This window comes from Zootoca vivipara, chromosome 14 (assembly GCF_965207765.1).
Source record: "Zootoca vivipara chromosome 14, rZooViv2.hap1.1, whole genome shotgun sequence".
In the NCBI taxonomy this organism is placed as follows: domain Eukaryota; kingdom Metazoa; phylum Chordata; class Lepidosauria; order Squamata; family Lacertidae; genus Zootoca; species Zootoca vivipara.
The window spans coordinates 7870487-7896410 of record NC_142597.1 but is presented as its reverse complement, the minus strand read 5'-3'; the positions used below and the strand labels follow the sequence as shown (position 1 = coordinate 7896410).

Sequence of the window (25924 nt, the reverse complement as noted above, 5' to 3'; positions counted from 1 at the left end):
ATATAGCCAAATGGTCTGACTTCCCTTTGTACCCTATGGTTTTAGTTCCGATGATCTACGTTGAAATTATGCTTTTAAATCCCAGTTACATTGGGGGGAGGGGGAAATCTGTATTACAGAATGTTAACTCAGATTTTTTTAAAATGATCTATATATATAAAAATGTATATGGGCATGTGTGTTCATTTCCATGTTCAAGGAAACCGCTTGACTGATTGCGTCCAATTTGGACACAAAGTCAAATGTGACTACGAGAGCAAGCCCATACCGTTTTCAAAGACAGATGTCACACCTGTGCAATGTAAAACCCCAAATTCAGCTGTTCCAGATCTCACAAATCAGACAAAACTGCATGCTGGGAGAGGTTGCAAAATTGTGCCCTCTAGCCCTGGCTACACTGGTACTGCACCTAGGAAAACTTCCCTCCCCACAGCCTCTCGCCTCGGCTTTCCAGACTGTGCCGTGGAAGTGGGGGCTCGCCTCGGTGGGGGATGAGGGAGGAGGGGGAGGGATAGGTCATGGTGGGGCCAATCACAGGGATGAGCCGGGGGTGGGGGGAGGGGCCGGATTGTAAAACAGGGGGACTCTGAAGGTGAGGGGAGTCTGAAGGGGGACTCTGAGGCTCCATTTAACAGACTGAGCCACAGCAATGCGTGTCAGGGCCAGCAGGTCTCATATAAACTTTTAAAACTTCACAGAATAATCACACAAGACAGACAAAGTTTGAAAGAATGGAAGTTATTTTCTTTAATACTAACAAGAAGCTGGAGGTTTACTTTTACCTTTTAAGCCTCACTGAAGCCGGAGGAATTTTCTTCCAAATAAATGCACATTGAATTGACCTACATGACCGAATGGTTTAACAATCAATTCCACTTCCCAGGGAACTCTTGAGTATTGTAGCTCTGTGAGAGAAATAGTCTCCTAACAACTCTCAGAACCCTTTGCAAACTACGGTTCCCAGGATTCTTTGGGGGAAGCCATGGCTGTTTGTAGTAGTGTAATAGTGCTTTAAACATAATAGTGCAGGTGGGGCCTCTCATACCTTGAAAGGAGGGCTATATACCTTTTAAGGAATACAGTATATCACTACTTTCTCAAAACCAGTCAAGGAGGCTCTTTACAGACATGTACAAAACAACTGTCTTCAACTAGTGGTTCAGCATGCGCCTATCATCCCACCGATCGCAGAAATTATTGGTAGACCTGTGTTTTGCATATAGGGGCTCTGTTTATATATAATCTCTCACATGTGGGACTTTTGGAAAGAGCTACAGATGTTTGAACCAGCATGAACCACAACTGATGCCTACTCTGGAGCCCCGTTTAAACCAACGTCTGCACTGGGCAGCTGGCTCTGTGTTAGTTTCCCACAATTCCCTGAACTAACATTACATCAGGGGCATTGTGGGAAATTTAAAAAGATGGCAGCATCAAGGCTTTCAAGCCACCATACAAGCCCACCAGGGAGGCCTGTTGACATAGAAAGGGGCTCAGCTGATATTACTTTGCCAAGGGACCCCAAAAATCTGGAACCAGCACCGGGTGTGGGAAAGGGGTTATTTCTGTCAGGACCCTCTGCTTCTGGGAGCAGACTAAGTTCCATAAGAAAAGCGTGACCCCTATCACAATCCTTTGCCTATTCCATTCCCCCACTTTGATAAGGATTATATAGGCAACACCCTAGAGAAACAAGCTTGATCTCCAAGTGGTGAGGAGTCTACTTTTCCCTCCATTTAAGGCCAATGCTTCCTGGGCTTCTGCTGCAAGAGGGGAAGGTGCTTTGGGGTTCAGGGAGCTGGTATCTGGAGGAGGCCCCATCCGCCAAGTAGCCAAGACTCATATGCATCAGTTGCAGCCACATTCCTCGATGATCATGTCCTCATGGTGACGGACCCTCACTTTCCCTTTCTCGTAGTACAGCATAGACAGTGGGCTCATTTTGACAGGGGCACAAGATGGGCAAGGCACCCGGTTGGGTTGGTATAACTTCAGCAAGCTCTGCAAGAGGAGAGGGAAAGGGAAAGAAGGAAGTGGAAAACTTCATATCCAGGAACTGGCACAGTGTAGTTAAGGGCAGTAGGGCAGGGCGCAGTGGGGCCCCACCACTTACCTGGCCTCCCTCGCTGCTTCACACCACAACAGAGAGGGGCAAGTGAGGTGGTGAGGCCACTGCAGTGCAAATGCAGATTGGAGCGCCAGATTGACTCTGGTGATGCGTTTGCACTGCACTGACCTCACCGCCTCAGTTCTCTCCATCCAGAGCGCAGGAGCAACTTGGATGGAGGGCAGTCAGGTAAACAGTGCAGTCCCACCATGTCCAATTATGACTTGGCAGAATCTGGTGCAAATATTTTGTGACCCCTACCCCTCCCCCTACCCCACACCACACCACCCAACCCCAAATATATAAAAGAACCTGGAATTTGACTAAGAGGAGGAGCGGCCAGCCCAATCAGAAAGACCAGTGGAAGGGATTTGACCCAGGCCCCTGATACTGAGGGCTTGTGACAGACCCCCAAACTGGGAACCCCAGAGACAACACCCCCTGGGCTAGTTTCTTCTGAGGGACCAACCTCTTCTACATCAAGGAACCCTAAGTGCAAAGGAGGAACCCAGAGGAAACTTGCTGATTGCCGATAGGGCTGGAGGACTTCCTCTTCAAGGCTCTCCATACTTCAGGAAGGAGACAGAGCCAAGGAGTGCCACTCTGCCCCAAGAGCGGTATAAATCCTTGGCAGAGCTCTAACCTCCAGAGCTTATCGGAGCAAGCTGCTAACTTTGAGCTCTCTCTGATGCGTGGCCATGCCTGCCTAGGGCATTCTTGTGCCTTGTGCACGGTCAAAACAGGATAAAAATGCCCCCCATTTTAGGGATTGCAGGGCCAAGGAATGCACTAGCCCACCAGGAGCATTAACTCGCCCCCCACTTGGAATGATGTTGCTTAAAAATTTAAAATCCAAGGCTTTTAAAAAGCCAGTGAAATTTCTTCAACAGTGAGAACCTCTTTATAGAATTGTGCACGGGGGGGGGGGGTGGAGTCTGTTCAAACCAAAGCTGAGGAATTTGTGACCCTCTAGATGGGACTCCAACTCCCATCAGCCCCTGCCAGCACAGCCAACAGTGGGGGGGTGAAGGGAGGTGTAGTTCAGCACCATCCGGAGGACCACAGCTTCCTCACCCTGCAAGAACTGGCAGTCACCCCTCCCCCAAATGAAAGTGTTTCGAACCCCACTCACTTTAGCTGTGAGCATAGCAGGCTGCTGAGAGAGCTCAAAGGGTAAATCGAGGAAGCTCTTCATGTAAGGAAGGTGTTCGTTATGGGTGGACACAGGCTTCTCGGGTCAACCTACAGGTGGCATTGATAGGTCCTGATCAACACCCCCGCTGCTATATGTGCTCCCAGAGGTGCTTTTGTCTTCTCTCCCAAAGGCACCTTTGGGGGCAAATAGCCTTGGGGGCAGAGATGTGCAGTCCAATCCGGTACCACGCCTATGCAGAAGTTAGCCCCAGTGAGTTCAGTGGAGCCTCTGTTGGGAATTCCATTCCACCTTTTGCTGCAGATATGTGGGTTTGTTACATGTCACATATCTGTTTACATTCCAGCACAGGCTGCTGGCATGAGCGGAACTTCCGCTCTGTATTGCTTTTGTTTTTCAGTCTCTCTCCGAGAAGACAAGGGGAGAAGTAATTTTTTATTTGTCCTGAATTATGTATAATAAATGCGTAGCCTTAGTATTGTATCTACGCCCCAAGCCTCTTCTATTGCGTAGTTTACACTGCTGAGTAATGTGTGCTTAAGTATGTACTGCAGCTTGAGTCACTGACGAATGTCGGAGGAGCAGAGGTCGATGGATCTCCGCAGCAGCTGAGAGGGGAGACGCTCCAGCTGGGGCTGAGACAGCTGGCGTTTCATCCCCAGTTCCGACAGCCTGAACTTAGGTAAATGTACAGTATTTAGGACCAAAGCCTTAACTTCTAGAGAGAGCTGGAGAAAGACAGTAATTGAAACAACAACCCACCACTAACAACATGTTAAAAATTCATCCCAAAAAGCCAGTGGGGGAATAAAACAGGACTGACATTTCCTGATGGGGTGGGGGCAGAAACAGTCGGAGCCTTAGGACAGTGTTTTTCAACCTTTTTTGGGCAAAGGCACACTTGATTCATGAAAAAAAATCACGAGGCACACCACCATTAGAAAACATTAAAAAAATTATCTCTGTGCCTATATTGACTAAATATAAAGTAATTCTCTTGAATAGGAAGCAAATAAACACAAAGAAAGTATATGTATATGATAACAATGAAACTTCAAGCTCTTTGTATCCAAGCTGACAGTGGTTTGAGATCTGGACCTGCTAAGCCCAAAGCCCCTGGCCCAGTCCCTGGTGCTGTGCTGCTTAACAAAGGCAACAAAAAGGCCACTTGCCTTGATGTCTCCTGCTGTCCCGGGCCAAGCCAAAACTACAACGTCTTCTGAGGGGGTGGGAGGGGCGGCCACGTTTGCGCGAAGGATCATGACGAGACGAGAGTCAGCCCCGGCTACGCCAGCCTCGGACCTCCGAGCGAGGCGGGCGGCGGCTCAAGAGAGCGTTAGCTTTTTCCTCAGCGAGGGCGAACCTCCTGACTTGCCAACGGCCGGACGCAACGCCAGGGACTAGCGCCGTGGCCAGTTTGAAGTGGCTCGCCGAGGAGTTTCCGCGCACATTCGCCGCCGCTGCAGCGACAACAAAGGAATTGGGGAGGTGCTTCTCGCCGGGCCTCTGGGCGCCGACAGCCTGCGTTCGGAACGGCACACCAGGCAACATCTCGCGGCACACTAGTGTGCCGCGGAACAGTGGTTGAAAAACACTGCCTTAGGACACAATCATAGCACAGTGCAGTGTCACTCATTGAAATTATTGGTGGGATAAGGCCTCCTTCTTATGGTCCCCCTGGAGGTATCCCTAGGGTGGGACTCGTCAGGCCCCCTCAGCCCTGCAAATTAGTAACAGATGGCTTTTGAAAATGATGCTACCCAGTGCTTTTTTTCTTTTAAAAAATGTTTAGGAGTACTCTCATTTTCCTACTAATATTGAAATACTGCCCCTCAGTGAGGCCAAACTTAGATTCACAAAATGTTTAGGGGTGTGCGTACCCCGGAATCCCCCCAGAAAAAGCACTGGTGCTACCTGTTGCCTCAGCTGTCCTTATGCTCTTATTAAATTATACCACTGCCAGTTAGTGTCAGTAATACTGAGCTACATGGATCAATGGCCTGACTCCGTATAGAGAAGCTTCCTATGCAAATGTTGAAAAGGAGCATTTGCCAAATCTCAGTTTTTGAAAACCCATCCTTTCCTGCAACTCTTCTTTCTCTTCAACATCATCATACATAAATGATCCCCAGTGTTAGTTATAATACATTGTTCTATACGGAACCCTTCATGGATCAATGCCTTGTCGTGGCGAAGGGGCTTGAATAACTCAGAAGCTATGAGCTATGCCATGCAGGGCCACCCAAGATGGACAGGTCATAGTGGAGAGTTTTGACTAAACGTGATCCACCTGGAGAAGGAACTGGCAAGCCACTCCAGTATCCCTGCCAAGAAAACTCCATGGACAAAGACAACAGGCATATAAAAGTTATGACGCTGGAAGATGAGCCCCTCAGGTCGGAAGGCGTCCAACATGCTACTGAGGAAGAGCGGAGGACAAGTACAAGTAGATTCAGAGCTGATGAAGCGGCTGGGCCAAAGCCGAAAGGACGCTCAGTTGCGGATATGCCTGGAAGCGAAAGGAAAGTCCGATGCTGTAAAGAAAAATATTGCATAGGAACCTGGAATGTAAGAACCATGAATGGAGGTAAGCTGGATGTGGTCAAAAATGAGATGACAAGAATAAATATCGACATCCTGGGCATCAGTGAACTAAAATGGAAGGGAATGGGCGAATTCAGTTCGGATGACTATCATATCTACTACTGTGGGCAAGAATCCCTTAGAAGAAATGGAGTGGCCCTCATAGTCAACAAAAGAGTGGCAAAAGCTGTAATGGGATGCAATCTCAAAAATGACAGAATGATCTTGATACGAATCCAAGGCAGACCTTTTATCATCACAGTAATCCAAGTTTATGCACCAACTACCGGTGCTGAAGAAAGTGAAATTGACCAATTCTATAAAGACCTACAACACCTTCTAGAAATGACACCAAAGAAGGATGTTCTTCTCATTACAGGGGATTGGAATGCTAAAGTAGGGAATCAAGAGATAAAAGGAACAACTGGCAAGTTTGGCCTTGGAGTTCAAAATGAAGCAGGGCAAAGGCTAATAGAGTTCTGTCAAGAGAACAAGCTGGTCATCACAAACACTCTATTCCAACAACACAAGAGACGACTCTACACATGGATATCACCAAATGGGCAGCATCGAAATCAGATTGATTATATTCTCTGCAGCCAAAGATGGAGAAGCTCTATACAGTCAGCAAAAACAAGACCTGGAGCTGACTGTAACTCAGATCATCAGCTTCTTATAGCAAAATTCCAGCTTAAACTGAAGAAAGTAGGAAAAAGCACTGGGCCAGTAAGATACAATCTGAATCAAATCCCTTATGAATACACAGTGGAAGTGAGGAACAGGTTTAAGGATTTAGATTTGGGGGACAGAGTGCCTGAAGAACTATGGATGGAGGCTCGTAACATTATACAGGAGGCAGCAACGATAACCATCCCAAGGAAAAGGAAATGCAAGAAAGCAAAATGGCTGTCCAACGAGGCCTTACAAATAGCGGAGGAGAGGAGGCAAGCAAAATGCAAGGGAGATAGGGAAAGATACAGGAAACTGAATGCAGATTTCCAAAAAAACAGCAAGGAGAGACAAGAGGGTCTTCTTAAATGAGCAACGCAAAGAAATAGAGGAAAACAACAGAATGGGGAAAACCAAAGATCTGTTCAAGAAAATTGGAGATATGAAAGGAACATTTCGTACAAAGATTACCATAATCAAGGACAAAAGTGGTAAGGACCTAACAGAAGCAGAAGACATCAAGAAGAGGTGGCAAGAATACACAGAGGAATTATACCAGAAAGATATGGAGGTCTCGTACACCCCAGGTAGTGTGGTTGCTGACCTTGAGCCAGACATCTTGGAGAGTGAAGTCAAATGGGCCTTAGAAAGCATTGCTAATAACAAGGCCAGTGGAAGTGATGATATTCCAGCTGAACTATTTAAAATTTTAAAAGATGATGCTGTTAAGGTGCTACACCCAATATGCCAGCAAGTTTGGAAAACTCAGCAATGGCCAGAGGATTGGAGATCAGTCTACATCCCAATTCCAAAGAAGGGCAGTGCCAAAGAATGCTCCAACTACCGCACAATTGCGCTCATTTCACACGCTAGCAAGGTTATGCTTAAAATTCTACAAGGCAGGCTTAGGCAGTATGTGGACCGAGAACTCCCAGAAGTGCAAGCTGGATTTCGAAAGGGCAGAGGAACCAGAGACCAAATAGCAAACATGCGCTGGATTATGGAGAAAGCTAGAGAGTTCCAGAAAAACGTCTACTTCTGCTTCATCGACTATGCAAAAGCCTTTGACTGTGTCGACCACAGCAAACTATGGCAAGTTCTTAAAGAAATGGGAGTGCCTGATCACCTCATCTGTCTCCTGAGAAATCTCTATGTGGGACAAGAAGCTACAGTTAGAACTGGATATGGAACAACTGATTGGTTCAAAATTGGGAAAGGAGTACGACAAGGTTGTATATTGTCTCCCTGCTTATTTAACTTATATGCAGAATTCATCATGCGAAAGGCTGGACTAGATGAATCCCAAGCCGGAATTAAGATTGCCGGAAGAAATATCAACAACCTCAGATATGCAGATGACACAACCTTGATGGCAGAAAGCGAGGAGGAATTAAAGAACCTTATAATGAGGGTGAAAGAGGAGAGCGCAAAATATGGTCTGAAGCTCAACATCAAAAAAACCAAGATCATGGCCACTGGTCCCATCACCTCCTGGCAAATAGAAGGGGAAGAAATGGAGGCAGTGAGAGATTTTACTTTCTTGGGCTCCTTGATCACTGCAGATGGTGACAGCAGTCACGAAATTAAAAGACGCCTGCTTCTTGGGAGAAAAGCAATGACAAACCTAGATAGCATCTTAAAAAGCAGAGACATCACCTTGCCGACAAAGGTCCATATACTTAAAGCTATGGTTTTCCCAGTAGTGATGTATGGAAGTGAGAGCTGGACCATAAAGAAGGCTGATCGCCGAAGAATTGATGCTTTTGAATTATGGTGCTGGAGGAGACTCTTGAGAGTCCCATGGACTGCAAGAAGATCAAACCTATCCATTCTTAAGGAAATCAGCCCTGAGTGCTCCCTGGAAGGACAGATCGTGAAGCTGAGGCTCCAATACTTTGGCCACCTCATGAGAAGAGTGGAATCTTTGGAAAAGACCCTGATGTTGGGAAAGATTGAGGGCACTAGGAGAAGGGGACGACAGAGGACAAGATGGTTGGACAGTGTTCTCGAAGCTACGAACATGAGTTTGACCAAACTGCAGGAGGCAGTGCAAGACAGGAGTGCCTGGCGTGCTCTGGTCCATGGGGTCACGAAGAGTCGGACACGACTAAACGACTAAACAACAACAACATACGGAACCACCTGTATGAGCTGAGCATACCATACAAGCAACAAATGGACAGGAGAAAAAGAAAGGTTTTTGCTGGTGTATAGATATGGGCTTCACTTTCCACTGTTCTTAATGGTACTGTTTATAAAGCATATAAGACTGGACTGTGCAGTTGGATATACTGCATTGGACCCAGTTTCTAGTTTCCAAGACCCCTAAAATGCAAACATAAAGACGAACCTGAATATATGCATGATTTGTTGGCTTGAAGGTCTCATCAACAGGCAATGGGCACTCTCCCTCACACCGGTAGGCATTGTATTTCTTGGGGTGCACAATCCAACTTCCAAAGCCAGTCTGCTCAAAGTCCACAATCATATCTACCCTCCTGCACAGCGATCTCCCTTCTTTGCCAAAGCTGGCGGTGGAAATATTAGTCGCTTTAATCCTTTGCTTCTGCTTCCTGTTCCGCCGGTGCCGACGGCCCCCAGTCTCCTTGAAAGTGTTGTCCATCATGATGTACTTGGACATCTCCACTGTCCTGATGAGACTTGGGCCCTGAGACGGCTCCACCAGTTCCTTATCTTTGGAGAAGATAACCAGTAGGACTCTGTCAGTTATGCTATGGGTCAAAACGTGGGCCTGTTGATCGTCATTGCATCCACATTTTCCCTGGAACCCACCGGCTGCTATTCCATCATTGTCCTGAGACATTGTCTCCTCCCCCCAGTGCCGCTCCTGATCATCTGTAGCACCCATGCCAAATGATACCCCTTGGTGGAGCCAGAAGCGGAGAATGCTGGTGGCATTGAAGACTTTCCAGGAGGAGTGGCTGGGGGTGCTGCTAATGAAAGAACCAAGGAAGATCTTGTCTGTGCAGGTCTGGTTCCCATGACAGGTGCGCTCATGGCTGTGGTAGATGTTCAAAGTGACATTCTTGTACTGGGGGAAAGGCATCAGGCAAACCCGGAACTCTGCCAGCCTCACATCAGAGCTGCTGGAAACGGAGGTCAAGTCAAAAGAGAAGTCCCAGTGGTCCTCAAACTGGAAATAATCTGGAAGGCAGAAGAATGGCACTGGTTGGGATGGATGGAACAAAGGAACACCATTGAATGTTAAAGGTTCTTAACTCTAAGACTCTCAAAAGCAGTCTTGGGGAAAGGGCAGGACAAGAAGACATGGGGTGGGAAAATAAAACAGCATCTATGAAGGCTAGCATAGAACTGTGCCCTTGTGCAATAGCACCCCCTACATTTTCTTCACCCAAACAATTTCCTCTGGACTTCTGTTGCAGCTGAAGTTGTCTGTGTGCAGTACTGATTGACTAGCATCTCTCATGTGTAACCTTCGACGCCTCCCTTTCCACGGAGGGCTCAGGTTGCATCCACAGCAAAGGTGGCATTTTTCCATCTCCGCCGTATCAAGCAGTTGGTCCCTTACCTCTCTCGCCCTGATCTGATCCAGTGATCCATGCGACGGTCACCTCCAGGCTTGATTATTGTAACTCGCTCTACGCGGGGCTGCCCTTGAAGCTGACCCAGAAACTCCAGCAGGTGCAGAATGCCACGGCGAGGCTCCTTACGGGGTCCTGGCCGCGGGATCACATTCATCCAGTGCTTTACCAGCTGCACTGGCTCCCGGTGGAGTACAGGATCAGGTTTAAGGTGCTGGTTTTGACCTTTAAAGCCCTATGCGGCTTGGGACCCTCGTATCTACGGGACCGCCTCTCCTGGTATGCCCCACGGAGGACCTTAAGGTCCACAAACAACAATATTCTGGAGATCCTGAGCCATGGGGTGGCTAGATTGGCCTCTACTAGGGCCAGGGCTTTCTCAGTGTTGGCCCCAACTTGGTGGAACGCTCTTTCACAGGAGACCAGGGCCCTGCGGGATTTGTCCTCTTTCCGCAGGGCCTGCAAGACAGAGCTGTTCCGCCTAGCCTTTGGGTTGGACTTAGTCTGACCCCTGTGTTTTTCCTCCCTCATGGCTTGAATTTGTGGACTACTCGAAATGAGGCTGCATTTTAAATTTTAATACTGTATTTTGGTCTGTATTTTAATTAATTGCTTTTTATGTTTTATTGTAATTTTATTGGTGTGAGCCGCCCTGAGCCCGGTTTTGACTGGGGAGGGCGGGGTATAAATAAAAATTATTATTATTATTATTATTATTATTATTATTATTATTATTATTATTAATCTACCCACCCACTTTTCCCTGGAGTCTTTCAGCTTTTTCTAAAGAAATAAAAAAAAAGTTTTGTCATATTATTTATTTTAAAAAAAACAACCCAGCACAAACAAGTGAGAAACAGAGGTCCAAGAGAACTGAGGGGGACTATAGCACATTGGCTAAGCATGTGTTATGCATATAGAAGACCCCAGGTTCAGTCCTTGGCATCTCCAGTTAGAATAATTGTTCAGCAGGTGATCTGAAAGATCCTCTTCCTGGAAAGCTGCTACCAGTCAAAGTAGATAACAATAAGCTAGATAGACAAATCAAATAACCTGGAAAATTTGGAATGGACCTGTAATTCTGGTATATTGTTGAGCATAACAATGACTGAGCTGTTCTCAAACTGGGAAGAGGGGATTTCCAGGAGCAGCCAGGAACTGTATCTAGAAGAATAGGATATGAGCCACCATGGTGTTGCAGTTAGGGTGAGACTACAACCTGGGATAAAAAGTTAAAGGTAAAGGACCCCTGACACTTAAGCCCAGCTGCAGGCGACTCTGGGGTTGCAGCACTCATCTCGCTTTACAGGCCGAGGGAGCCGGCGTTTGTCCGCAGACAGTTTTTCCAGGTCAGGTGGCCAGCATGGACTAAGCCGCTTCTGGTGCAACGGAACAGCGAAACCAGAGCAGTGCATGGAAACACAGTTTACCTTCCCGCCAGAGCGGTACCTATTTATCTACTTGCACTTTGGGGCGTGCTTTCGAACTGCAGGAGCTGGGACCAAGCAACGGGAGCTCACCCTGTCGCGGGGATTCGAATAGCCAACCTTTTGATCGGCAAGCCCAAGAAGCTCAGTGGTTTAGACCACAGCACCATCCGCGTCCTGGGATACCAGGGTTAAAATCCCCACTCAGCCAGGAAGCACACTGGGTGACTTTGGGCCAGTTACTATCTCTCAGCCTAACCTATCATGCACAGTTGATGATGTGAGGATATAATGGGGTGGCAAAACCATGCACATCACCTTGAGTTCCTTGGAGGGAAGGTGGGTTATTAATGTACTGATTACTAAAATTTAGTAATTAAAAAAATACTTCCCTACCAAACAGCCATTGGTGAGAAAGAAAGACCACAAAAAATTGACAGGCAAATAAATGAAGCTTAGATGCACAGGAAATAATCTGAATTCCATTAATATCAATGGGTGCTAAGTGAACTCAATTTTTTTGAAGAAGAATCTAGCCTTTACTGCAGGTACCATGGAGCTGGTTTTTATGGTGGCAAAGAATGAATGAAGAATGAATTAGTCATTTCCTTGCCTTAATGAACTCACATCTATATGCTTCAGCTCACCTCCCCAGGAAGCTCCCTCACCATCTGCAATATGGGAAAAATACTGGCCTCCCTCACAGGGTTGTTGCAATTATTACAGGGCAGCTTATATGAATGGTTGTTGAAATATAGAATAAAATTGTAGAGTTGGGACCCTGAGTTTCATCTGCATATACAACAGCTGAGTGTTATAATTCTCCACTTCTAAGATATGGGTATCTTAGAATCCTTACTCTCCTTAAAGCATGTCCCTAACAACATCACTTCCAGATTAGCTTCACAAGCTCCAGCTGTATTCATTTTATCTTCCCCTGGCCCTGCTGTCTTGAAGACAGCTATTAACTCATTGCATCAGCTAGTTAAGTGGTTGATTGGGTTATGGAAGTTCAAAGACCAAAGGCAAGTAGCACATTAAATTTCATTGTACTCCTCACACCCATAGACCCTTTGATGCTCACTCTTTGAAAGTGATGGTAACTAATTAGGACATTTAAAAAATACCTTTTAGCACCTTTTGAAGTGCTAACAAAAGACTGAGGGTAAACAGTTGGTATTGACTGTATAAAATTATATTCCAACTCAAAAAGCTGAAATGGAAAAGCAAGAAAAGGAAGACAAATTCACCACCGCAGAGGCCATGACTGTTGCACATCATTTGCAAACATGCCGAACCCGCAGCTTCAACCCCTGGCATCTCCAGGGGTTGTGGGGGGTGGTGGGGGTTGGCTGCTGCCAGAGTAGACAATATTGGGCTCAATGCATAATTAGTTTGACCTGATAAAAGACAGCTTCCTATGGTCCTACATGGGTACAGTGTAAATACAGTAAGTGGTGTTTCTAATCACTAGAATAAAAACCAGCCATGGTGTATAAATGTATTCTAGAGTTCCTGAACCCTATAACCATCCACTGACACAGCAAAGTGTGCAGCTGGATCAGACAGAACACGCACAGCCATAATGGAAGAACAGTCAAGTCTGGGCACGGAAATCTCTTCTCCCACCCCCAGCCACCCCTCCACCATCCCTTTCCCTTTTCCCTTTCTTTGAACGCAGCTCAGACAATAGCATCTCCCAATACCCTTCCAGGGAAAGTTGAGACGCCACTTTCTCCTCCGCTGGCCATTTCCAGGTGCCTCACTCCTCCCCGAGTGTAAGGCAGCTTCTGGAGCGTGGCAACCTCTAGCTGCCTGCACCCTTCCTGGGCACCACGCGACACCCCCAGCCTCGCTTCTTCTTCCCCCTCCCCGCTTCCCCATCTGGTTCCTGCCAGATGTCCTTAGTAGTAAGGGAAAGAGGATGTGGATTGCATCTCTCTCTTGGGGGGGGGTTCCCTCCGTTGCAGACGTCTGGGGCAACAATCCACAAAAAAGAGACCCGGGAAGGAGAGGCGTGAGGGGGGTTGAAGGGCCAGAAGGACCCTTAAGGGCCAGAAGAACCACCACTGCCCTGCGCTCCCAGGGATGCTGATAAGCACCCATCCATCCATCCATCCATCCAGGAGGCCCTTACAAACCCTGGGCGGGAAATCAGAATGGAAGAAACTCAAAATGGAAAGTGGGGGAGGCTTTTAGGGGTGTCGGGGGGACGAAAAGAGGTCAACCAAGGCAAGGAGCAGGACTTACTTCGCGCCCCCAGGCTGAGGATGGTGTCGGATTCTCTCCAGGCTGAGGCTTCTGCGCTGGGCTGGCTCGGGGGGCTGCCCACGACGAGGGCCCGGTACAGCTGCAGCATGTATGCCGGGGAGCGGAGCGCCGGGGGCTGCAGCCGAGGGCTGCCCGGGGCTGCGGCCAGGCCGGCCGGAGAGGAGGCGGCGGGCCGAAGCTGGCCCTCGGCGGCCTCCTGCAGCAGCTCGACAGGCTGCGAGCAGGCTGGACCCAGGAGGGCGAGCGCCCAAGATATCAGCTCCAAGAGCGAGGTGGTCCTGGGAGGCATAGCTGCATGGGATGCGCCGAAGTCTCTTTCCCTCTCTCTCTAAACTTCTAACCTAAGAGTCTGTTTTCTATCTCGTGTCACCTAAATCCCCGTTCTCTCTCTCTCTCTCTCTTTTCTGTGCTCAGATCCGAATTTACTCCGAATTCAAGGAACTTAAGAGGGTTGACTCGGGTCAGAATTGTCTCGCTCCCGTTCTCCAACTTTCCCTGTCTCTCTTTCACGCTCGTCTAAATGAGAAGTCTCGTTGTTTCTTTCTTTTCCCCTCTTCTCCCTCTCCCCGGAGGGTGTCTGCTCAAGCCCCTTACTCCGCTTCTACTCAAGCCCCTTCTTGGCGATGAGCACTTTTATACCTGCTGTTGCCTAATCTTGAGAGTCTTTGATGTCAACAAGCTGTCAAACTTTCTCTTGCGTTTTTTCAACTGGTCCCTATTCTCATGCAATTCCCCCACCTTCTCCCTCGCCCCCCAATGAGGAAAGAAACAGGCAATTAATGACAGCTCTCTCATTAGACATCAGCCTCAACGTGGAATGTGAGCGAAGTGATTCTTTTTCACAGATGCTTGAAAATAGCCAGATCCCCCTGGCGGGTGTTATCCCCCACTCCCAATCCGACCCCCTCCTCCAGTCTTTGCATCCTGATTCTCTAATACCTTCATCTTTGACACTTGGCTGAGAAAGTCGAGATTTGGGTGGCAATGGATGAGTTCTGATCGTTTTAATCGGGGGCTTGTGAAATGAGGCGTTTGTCTCTACAAATGTACCGCGATTCATACGCTTCTAGGACCCACCCCAGTTTGTGATTGCAATTTCTTTTAAACTGTTTTTAATGTTGTATTCTAAATTTTTGCAATCTGCCCAGGGACCTTAGGGTGAAAAGGGTGGGGTAACAATAAGCCAAATAAATAAATACATAAATAAATAAATAAATAAATAATTGATTCTCTTCCTTCCACATCTATGTGATTTCAGGTCAGCTTGCAGTGTTGTTGTTTTTTTTAAAAAAAAAATTATTAAAGATATTCTTGGTTTACAAAAGTATGTGTATTGTCTCCTTTTTCAGGTTGTAAAGTCTTTTCTGCAGATCAGTTACATTTGTTATGAGGCAGTAAGTGTTGAGTACAGAATGCACTGTTAAAACAATTAACTTCCTTTCCTTCCTATACACTGCAAAAAAGTACAAGGGAAAAACCTGTATATTTTGACATTCTCCTCCAAAGGGAAATTTATTCAGGTAACACAAACTAAAATCATTGGTGACAACAGAAGCAGAATGATTGCCTTTGAAAGGGGAAAATAACCTACAGTTATTAGGCAGATAACAGCAAATTCATCACCCACCGTGCCATATTTCTGCTTGGATTTATGAAGAATGCAATAAACAGACAGAAGTTTTTGAGGATGCTTTTCTCAGCAACATACCACCAAAATTCCATCGCATGCATTTCTGTGTAGTGTACAGTATAGTGTACTCCTTAAGGCCAACACTTTTAAGCAGAAGGAAATAGGTCTTTGTTCTAAAATGCAAAGCTTCCTTTCTCTGCAACCTCATCCTGAGTTAGCCACCCTTGAAGCTTGACAAGGCGTGTCACCGCCCAGAGGTTGCCCATCACCCGCAGCTATTGGCCGCCGTGTTGACTGGGGGTGATGGGAGCTGGAATCTAGAGAGAGCCACAGGTTAGTCACCCTGATGTAGACGCTGTGGATGGTACTCCAAAGAGCAACATGAGGTTAGAAAACTAGTACAGGCATGTCCAACAGGTAGATCGTGATCTACCGGTAGATCACTGGATGTCTGTGGTAGATCACTGGTAGATCACTGGCTCCCCTCAAAGAAGCTCAACAACTTTGGCTCCCCTAAAAATGCTCAACATTTTAGCCCTTCACCCCCCCCAAAAAAAACAGGGCTTTCCCGCCTCAGAAAAGCTCAACAACTCTGACTTGAACCCTTAACAAAGGGGGGTAGATCACTGCCAGTTTTTAACTCTGTGAGTAGATCGCAGTCTCTTCAGAGTTGGCCACCCCTGAAGTATTAAATCTGACAAGTTGTTGCTTACCGCTAAACAATCTTCAGCACAGGATGGGATACTTTCTTGAAGTAGCTCCCAAGGCCAGATTATTATTATTTTAAAGAAAAAAAAGCTTATAATGCAAACTTTTGGCATGTTTCACAATATTGTGAGGTGTGTTAGGCTGAGAGTTGATCACATAATCTTAGAGTTGGAGGGGGTTCCAGGGGTCATCTAGTCCAACCCACTGCAATGCAGGAATCTCAGCTAATGACTGGCCCAATATCGCCTAGTGAACTTCATGGTCAAGTGGGGATTCGAACTCTGGTCTCCCAGGTCTAGTCCAACACTCTAACCACTACACCACACTGGAGCTGAAGAAGGTGCCCTCTAGGCATAGCTGCCAAGTTTTCCCTTTTCTCACGAGGAAGCCTATTCAGCATAAAGGAATTTCCCTTAAAAAAGGGAGAACTTGGCAGCTATGCCTCTAGGATAACAGACAGTACTGTGGTGATTCCTGGTTTGCCTATATGCAGATAACAGCAGAATCTCTGGCAGCTCCTTGCTTCTCCCCTTCCTTACTGTACTTCTCAATAAGAAGGAATCTCCCTTGTTTTAAATGTCTGGAAGTTTACAGCACAATCCTAGTTGATGTGCAGTGGGGTTTGCTCCCCTGTAAGTGTGTACAGGATTGCAACCTGTCACTTTGCAATCAACCTGCTCAACAGCTTGAAAGACCTTTCTGCCTCTTATTGGGACAGGTCCTTTCATCTCCAAAAGCAAAATCCCAAGGTGAAACAATGGATTTGCATTGATCTACTTTGTTATCCTCCCTTTGATCCCAGCTGATGCCATAACACCATCAGACCACCCATTCTGAAACCAGTCCCGTCAATTGGAGTTGTGCTGTGCAAATTACTTATCTGGCACCCACAGCGCACATACTCTTTATTCATTCATTCATTTTGAGCATTTTAATTACCCCAAGGGTTCCCCAAGAACCGTTCCTGCACACAGGCTTTACAATCTAAAAGGCATGACACACACAAAAAAGGGGTTGGCAGGAAGGAGGAAAAATGCAAACTCGGGCACTAGCTCTGAGTTTCATATTTGGTTAGCTTCCAACAGATGAAACACCTTCTCAAAAGTGGCTTCAGGACAGCTGAATATTGAGCAAAGATCTGACAATGTCAGGAAGTACTGGGGGGGTCCAGGTGAGACCACATGCCCCGCCAGAACAGATGGGCCAGCTGTCACAGGCTGGTCACAGTTCAAAACAGGGAAACCTCCAAGATATACCCATGCATCACAAGCTTCCTGGGAGTGGCTGTGATGCAGCTGGAAGGTGGTGCCTTTGGGGGGTGGGGGGCAGATGCCACCCACCTAGAGCAGATGGTCCAGCTGCTCCCCCTCACAGGGCAGTTGATTCCAGTAGCCTCTGTGAGAGAGAGAGAGACCCAGCCGAGCAAATGAAGTCTGCTGATAAAATCCTGCAGCCAGAATAACAGAACTTTCAATAGTAGAATGAAGTTGCTGAAAAAGAATGTGGGGAGTGCATATCGGTGCAGAAGGACTTTTGAGCTTGGTCCCGAGTTCACCAACCACAGATTTCTGGCCTGAGCAGCTAAGTTACAGGGAACCAGGCAGAGGGCCTTCTCGGTAGTGGCACCCGCCCTGTGGAACACCCTCCCACCAGATGTCAAAGAGAAAAACAACTATCAGACTTTTAGAAGACATCTGAAGGCAACCCTATTTAGGGAAGCTTTTAATGTTTAATAGATTATTGTATTTTAATGTTCTGTTGGAAGCCGCCCAGAGTGGCTGGGGAAACTCAGCCAGATGGGCGGGGTATAAATAATAATAATAATAATAATAATAATAATAATAATAATAATAAGTAGTAGTAGTAGTAGTAGTAGTAGTAGTATGTGCTCAGAGGCACCCTGTTCCTTAATTCTTTGCAATTGTCTATGCAGAGCTGGTGTTTTGCACCAAGATCTGGTTCTAGTAAAAATCAAAACAGGATACTTTGTCATATCAAGGAAAATTCATCCATAGTTCATGGATGAATTGAGTGCAAGGACAACACTAAACCCTGTTTGGACATTTGTCTGAACAAGCAAGTGCTTGAAACATGGGTGAGAACAGCTGTGACCCCAATGTTCAGACCCTCACACATTTAGGCTTGTATTTGGAGTAGCATTATAAGCATCCCATCAGTGCAAAGATTTCTACTTGCACAAGAGGACTTCGTCCCCTTTCCCCATGTCCATCCCTGTCCTACCTCCAGATCTAGCCTGGTTTCCCCCTGAATCCACCAGAGCAGATTGGGGGGGGACATGGAGTGTACATGGAGAGAGGGCAAAGTTCTGTTGCACAAGCAAAAATTGTTGCACAAGCCTAAGTGCACACATCTTAAAAGATGATACGTAATCTAGTAAAGCTGGGACAAGTCATGCATTCTGATAATGTAATGTGCTGGAGAGGATGTAATCGGAGAGATTTGTGAATTTGGTGGACTTATAAGTCAGTGGCACACAGTATTTCATGAAATTAATGTAATCACCTAAACCTAACAGACAATAGCTTTCAGCTGCCTTAGCTGAAAAGAATGTGAGCTGAAAAGAATGAGACAGCTAAACCCAAAGACTTAATAAGCTTTATGATATTGGCAGATTGACAGGTCACATTGAGAAATGGGAAGACGCCTGACTCACAGGTAACAGGAATTATGGCAAGGAGCAATTGCTGACACACAAGATTCGCTCAGCCAAGGGAGAGGCAGATGATTTACATTTCTACATTGTATTGCGTGGCTTCATAATTTTTTCTAAACAAATAGAAATCAGGAGTTCCAGCATTTTTCAGAGGCAGTATTGTATGCTTCTGAACACCGGTTTCTGGAAACTAGAGGAGGGGAGAATGCTGTTGCACTCGGGTCCTGCTTGTGGGCTTTCCCAGGCATCTGGTTGGCCACTGTGAGAACAGAGTAACTGCCTGTCTGCACTGCAGCCCTGAACCAAGCAAACTCAGGATGGAGAAGAAAAACAATACTAGAAGCAGTGCTTTTTTCTGTGGGTACGTGGAGCTATGCACACCCCTAAACATTTTGTGAATCTAAGTTTGGCCTCATTGAGGGGCAGTATTTCAATATGGGTAGGAAAATGAGAGTACCTCTAAACATTTTTTAAAGAAAAAAAGCACTGACTATAAGACTTGAGATTTTGTGAGACATCACTGTGAAAGCCTCTAAACAATGCCTTGTACCTTTCTGCTCTCTGTTTTTCCTGCTAATTTTAATGCAGTGTTCATTACCTAATAATAAAAATGGGGGGTTTGTGGGGGGGTGTTAGTGGGAAAGAAGCACATTTAGGTATCATAGCTATGCTAGTCTTAACCAGTGGACCCTTTGAAAATAATAGGATTGTGTTACTCATGTTCATTGATCTAAATGGTCTTCTTGGAGTAGTGCTAGCACTGAATACACCACTTTGTGCTAAATGTGTAAAAATGTGTAAAAATCTGAATAGGATAGAATAGAATAGCCCTGAGGTGAGGGCACAGCTTATGGGCATGCCTCCACCCCAATCATACTTTGAGCCCTTGTGCAGGCAGGCAAACATCTAGACAGGGCTATTGTTGCAAAAACTGTTCCAGAGCTGGAAGGATATCTAAATCCAGGCTGGATCCCTAAGCCTCTGATGTCATGGAAGTCTGAAGCCTCTTTCTCCAAGATTCAAGCTCAAATGGTACACAGATCAGCAATATTTGAAGGGGCTCTGTGGGTCCCAGAATATCTCAAAGACAGTTTGCAGTCCCCTCCATCACACTTTTCTTCTTCTTCTTCTTCTTCTTCTTCTTCTTCTTCTTCTTCTTCTTCTTCTTCTTCTTCTTCTTCTTCTTCTTCTTCTTCTTCTTCTTCTTCTTCTTCTTCTTCTTCTTCTTCTTCCTTTGAAACAGGAGCAGAGGTATTGTTATTTATGGATTATTTTAACTAAAGGAAATAAAAAAAGATTTAATAGCTCCTTTCAGAAATGCATTTAGGGTTGTATCAAACTAACTTTTACTCAGAGTAGAGCCATTGAACTCTAATGAATTAGAAGTGTGCATGCACACGAAAGCTCATACCAATAACAAACTTAGTTGGTCTCTGAGGTGCTACTGGAAGGATTTTTATTTTATTTTAATGAATTAGAAGTTCGCCATGTCTATTAATTTCGTTGGGTCTACTTTGAGCGTAACTAGTATGGGATACAATACTTATACACCACTGGGCAGCTTATCACCACAAAACATTGCACTTTTATAAAACAATTACAAGAAAGAGCTTTTTTACATTGCTTTCTTATAAAATAAAAGCCATTCAGATTAAAAAGCCATGATGAAAAACAGTGAGGAAGGGGGCAGAGTATTCTATAATGAGCTACTGAGAAGATACTTTCTCTTTCTCCACTCAGCCATGCTTCAACTCTAAATATACAACCTGCTCCTGCTCTCACCCCTTACACTTTCTCTATTCCTACATCTAAACTTTCCTGGGATATATGTTTACTGCCACCAAGTGGTTTAATAATTTCCTTTCTTTCCCTGGCCAAAATGTGTGAAGATTTCACCACTTCACCCCTGGACCAGCATGCAGTAATTTGCCTGAGTTGATCCAAGACCAACCACCACCACCCCCCAGAAAAAAACCACCCACCAAATATTTCCAGTCAATATTTGTGTTGTTGCTATTTCTGTTTCTTAAATCTCAGTCCCATTGCCTCTGGGATGCTCTCTGGGGATGTTGTGTAATGTGATCAAGCACCACAATAGCTACTGACAACAGCTTTAACTACTCTGGAGCATGGAAGAGTTTTCCATGACCAAATGTGCTCACAGGTGGTGGTTAGGCAAGAGGAAACTGGTGCTGCTAACTTCTTTAAGTTGTTGAACATTTAAAGCACCTTGATTATAGGAGTGTGCATAATCACTAGGTTTTAATTAACACTAGCAATATGCCAGTAGTGGAAAAGGTATTAACTGTGACAAGTAGAATTCTAATAACTTTCTGGATTTTCTTCTTCGGAAATATTTATATTGAGAAGGGGGAATCTGTGGCACTCCAGATGTTGCTGGATTCAAACTCCCATCAGCCCCAGCCAGCATGGCCATCATTCCCAACCATGAGCCACGATGACCAGAGCCAATGAGAGTTAAAAGTCCAACAACATCTGGAGGATCAAAGGTTGACTGCCCTAGATCTATGTCAAAGAGAAGGCAGTCCAGTGTAGTTTTATCGACAGTCAACCAATATTGGTCTGAAGTTCAACAGGAGATGGAGCATCAGGTGCAAAGTTTGCAGGACCATGGACAGATCCCTGGATACAAAGAACTTGATTCAACTCCAAATGATGCTCTATGTGCCTGGAACTGACCACTTTGGCACCTATTTCTCATCCAGTGAGCTGCAGAGCAGGCATTGGGTGGATTAGGATAGCGTTTCTCAACCACTGTTCCGCAGCACACTAGTGTGCCGCGAGACACTGGCTGGTGTGCCGCGACGTGCCGCGACGAGAAGGGCGATTTGCATTGTCACGCGATTTGCATTGTCAACAATGACCCACCGGAAAGCAATATTTCTCCTCCTCTTTCCCAAAGCTCAGTGCAAACGAGCCTGGCGGCCACCAATACACAACGCTGACCCGTCGGAAAGCAATATTTGGCAAGTGTTTCTTACAGTCATAATTATAATATAGGGCGGCACAGAGTTAAATTTTTTAACTTTTTTAATGGTGGTGTGCCTCGTGATTTTTTTCACGGAACAAGTGTGCCGTGGCCCAAAAAAGGTTGAGAAACACTGGATTAGGAGGTGTTTGGCATGATGGGAATCAGTTCCTCTTGCTGATGAGTAATGGTCTCTGATACTATACCCAATAACGCATAAAAGACTGAAAGAAGGTGCATCTACAGCTTTAGTGAAAACTTCAGAAGACACTTAGGGTTGTATCCAATGTTAGGTAAAGGGACCCCTGACCATTAGGTCCAGTCATGACCGACTCTGGGGTTGTGCATTATTGGCCGAGGGAGCCGGCGTACAGCTTCCAGGTCATGTGGCCAGCATGACAAAGCCGCTTCTGGCGAACCAAAGCAGCACACGGAAATGCCATTTACCTTCCCGCTGTAGCGGTCCCTATTTATCTACTTGCAGTTTGACGTGCTTTCGAACTACTAGGTTGGCAGGAGCTGGGTCCGAGCAACGGGAGCTCACCCCATCGCAGGGATTCGAACCGCCAACCTTCTGATCAGCAAGCCCTAGGCTCTGTGGTTTAACCCACAGCGACACCTGCGTCCCTGCGTATCCAATGTTAACCCTACTCAAAACAGACCCACTGAACTCAACAGATTTAAGTTACTTTTGCCAACTGATTTCAATAGGTCTAACCTGAGTAGTACTAGCATTGAATACAGCCTTGAATTAATGTGCAGAGGGGATTAAAGCTCTCCCCAGAACATTAACCTGCTGACAATTAATTCCCCACCGAAGCTGCTATTTTCCTACAGAAATGCTACTATCTGCTCCCCCTCCTTTCAGTACAGTACCTATTTGGACTGGGGTCATCACAGCTGCTGCTGCTACTACTACTATTTATTAGACTTAAAATAAAAAAATTCCTTCAGTAGCACCTTAAAGACCAACTAAGTTTTTATTTTGGTATGAGCTTTCGTGTGCATGCACACTTCTTCAGATACAGTGAAATAGAAGTCCCCCTGTATATGAAGAAGTGTGCATGCACATGAAAGCTCATACCAAAATAAAAACTTAGTTGGTCTTTAAGGTGCTACTGAAGGAATTTTTTTATTTTACTTCGACCCAGACCAACACGGCTACCTACCTGTAACCATTTATTAGACTTGTTAGCCACTTGTGACCCAAAGGTCTCCAAGCAACTTACAATGCTGTTAAAAACACAAATAAATAAACAAAACGAACCCCCAAACAACCCACCAAAACAGCCACAGGAAGTTTGAGCAGCACTAATAGCAAAGCAGCAGCATCTCAGTCGAACAAAAGCCTGGGAGGAAATGTAAGTTTTTATCTGGTGCCAAAAGGACTTTCTTTGAAGTGAGGAGAGCATGGCCCTCTCCCTTGTCACCACTCTGAGCCTCCCTCAGAAGCTATTGTTGATTTTAAAAATGCATATGAGACTCTTAGATGCATTTAATGTCATTGTCTCACTTTACCCTCAGTCAGAGCTAATCAGTTCAATGCACCTCAGTAACTTTGTCTTTAAAATGGGTTGGTACTTCAAAAGGTTCCTGTAATGTTCAAGACTCAGAAACAATGGTAGTTATCAGTAACTTCAAAGGGAGGCTTAATGTATGAATAAATTAGTGAAAATGAAGCGATTTGGAGATGAAAGCTGCTTTTGGAGGCAATACTTTTGTTATTGGATGATTGCCATGTTATTCCCTGCACTGAAAGGGTCTTCATTGTAATTTGGTGACGTAGAGAAATCCAAGAGGCATTTTACTGCTGAGTCAATTACATTATGTTCAGAGAGAATATAGGTCAATTAATGGGGATGTAGTCTGCTAGAAACCTAAATATGGCCTGGATTGAGGAAAATAGATGTAACCTGCTAGTGACTGAATATTCCTAGTAATATCATGAGAAACTTCCCCAGGGTGGGGTGAGGTATCTTTGAAAATATAATTTAAAAATCCAAGCTTTCTCCTGCCTACACCCTAGAAACCATATCTTCACATATTGATATCATAATGGTGTATGTGGCTTTTTAAAAGGGGGGGGCATAGGTCAGTAGAGGTGTTTTGCATACAGGTGGTCTCAGGTTCAATCCTCAACATCTCCAGTTGCCAGTTAGTGTAAATAGTACTGAGCTAAATAGGGCCTGATTCATTATAAGGCAGTTTACTACACACCTTACCATTTTCTATGCTTTTTAAAAAAACAAAAAAAGCAAAATGATCTATTTAAACACCCAAATATTAAGCAGTACAAAATTCCCAATTCAATAAAGACACAGGGTTGTATCTAATACCAGTGCTATTGAGAGTAGACCCACTGAAGTTCATGAACAAGACTGCCTTAGGTTCCTTAATTTCAACAGGCAAACTCTTGTGTTGGGCTAGCACTGGATATAACCCAAAACAACAAATTGAGTTGCAGTTAGGTTTTGCTCTAAATAGGTTCTTCTGGTTGTTGTTGTTTTAATGAAGTGGTAGCTGCTTCTCTTACCTGACTCCCTTGAAACTGAAAGTTGCTGCCTTAAGAGCAAAAGGCCTGCTCAGGAGTATAGGACGTTAGGTAGAAAGTTTCTCCCCCGTTGTCCAGTTTTCTGGGTGGCAGGGAATTTTGGAGGAATGGGGGATGTGGAAAAACATTGCATGTAGTGAGCCTCTATCTGCAGTCCGAAGTGGCACATGTCTAACACTGTAGTAAGAACCTGTCCTGTGCTTGCTGTTTGAACTGTGAAACTATCAGCGCAAAAATAAACTCTTCAGATAAATAAAAATAAAATAGATCACTTGCTGGCAGGGTGGATTTGATTTAAATCAAATTTATTTAAATCACTAGTCAGTAAGACTTGATTTAAATCATTTTTTACAGACTCATTCTTGCTGATATAATCTTAATATTTACAATCAAATGAACGTTTCATTTTTGGAATAATAAATTTTCAGAGTGGTTTTTACAGTTATATCAAAAAATACTGATTTGGTTATACTATTAGAAATACATTGACAGATTATTATGAAATTATTGTGAGGTTCAATAAGTTAAATGTTTATATTCGGACAACTTTTTTGCTGGAAGGAGAAAAATAATCATTTCCTTAATAACAATTTAAACAATTTATTTAACTAAAACAATCACATTATAGCATATGTATCCATGTTTGTTAACTGATGTGGTTAAAAAAAATTTTTAATTAAAAAAAACCCTTAGACTGAGTTTTAGCATACATGAAAAACTTAAAACAAATCCTTATTTCCTGATGAATAGCCTTTGGACTATAACACAACTTAAATAGAAAACTATCTTTAGAAAGATATTTCCTCCAAAAGCATTTTATTTTAAAAATCCAATTTAAATTTTAAAAATCTGATTCATCTTTTTTTAAATCTTTAAAAAAAAAAGATTTTTATCCACCCTGCTTGCTAGCCTTAGCCACAGCCTACAATATACGGGAGCTACTTTGCAGACTTGTTGCAAGGTAAAGGTGGTAACCTGTGGCCCTCCAAACAAACCACAGCTCCCATTTCTCTCGGATTGGCCATGCTGCCTTGGGCTGATGGGAGCTGGATGATGGAGGGCCACATATTCGCCAGCACTGCTGCAAGAATTACTGAGATAATGTGTATATCCAAGTGTGCTCGGAATCCCATTGAGTTAGCAGCAGGCTGAAAATTGATGGCAGAATGGCACTGAAGCCTGGAGCTGATTCCTTATGAATCAGCGCAATTCTAATATATAAAATAATAAAAAAAAATTGTCCAGTAGCACCTTAGAGACCAACTAAGTTTGTTCTTGGTATAAGCTTCCGTGTGCATGCACACTTCTTCAGCGCAATTCTAGATAGGTCTACAAAATTAAGTCCTGCTGGGTTCAATGGGACTTAGACCCAGGACCACGTGGGGAATTTTTAGTCACTGCATTCAGCTTTAGGTGCAATGTTGAGGGGGTGCTGTTTTTATTGTAATTACTGTATTGGTATGGCTTTAATAGATTTTTATATCTACAAAATATGTGTACGTATGTGTGTAGTTTTAATTCTATGAATGTTTAATTGCTTATTCCCCCCTTATGTTTTTAGCTGTTCAGATTTTTTTCGATTAGCCGCCTTGAGTCCCT

At 44.9% G+C, this 25924-nt stretch overlaps 1 protein-coding gene across 1 annotated transcript; it reads right to left on the bottom strand.

Annotated features, from left to right (window-relative positions):
• Nucleotides 1-1837: 1837 nt before the first annotated feature.
• On the bottom strand, nucleotides 1838-14062 carry LOC118097317 (nodal homolog 2-A). Its single transcript, XM_035140060.3, has 3 exons — nucleotides 13753-14062; nucleotides 8863-9677; nucleotides 1838-2001 (listed from the first exon to the last, which is right to left on the bottom strand). Exons 1-3 carry the CDS (start codon nucleotides 14060-14062, stop codon nucleotides 1849-1851), a joined length of 1278 nt encoding a protein of 425 aa, XP_034995951.1. The 3' UTR covers nucleotides 1838-1848.
• Nucleotides 14063-25924: the final 11862 nt, after the last annotated feature.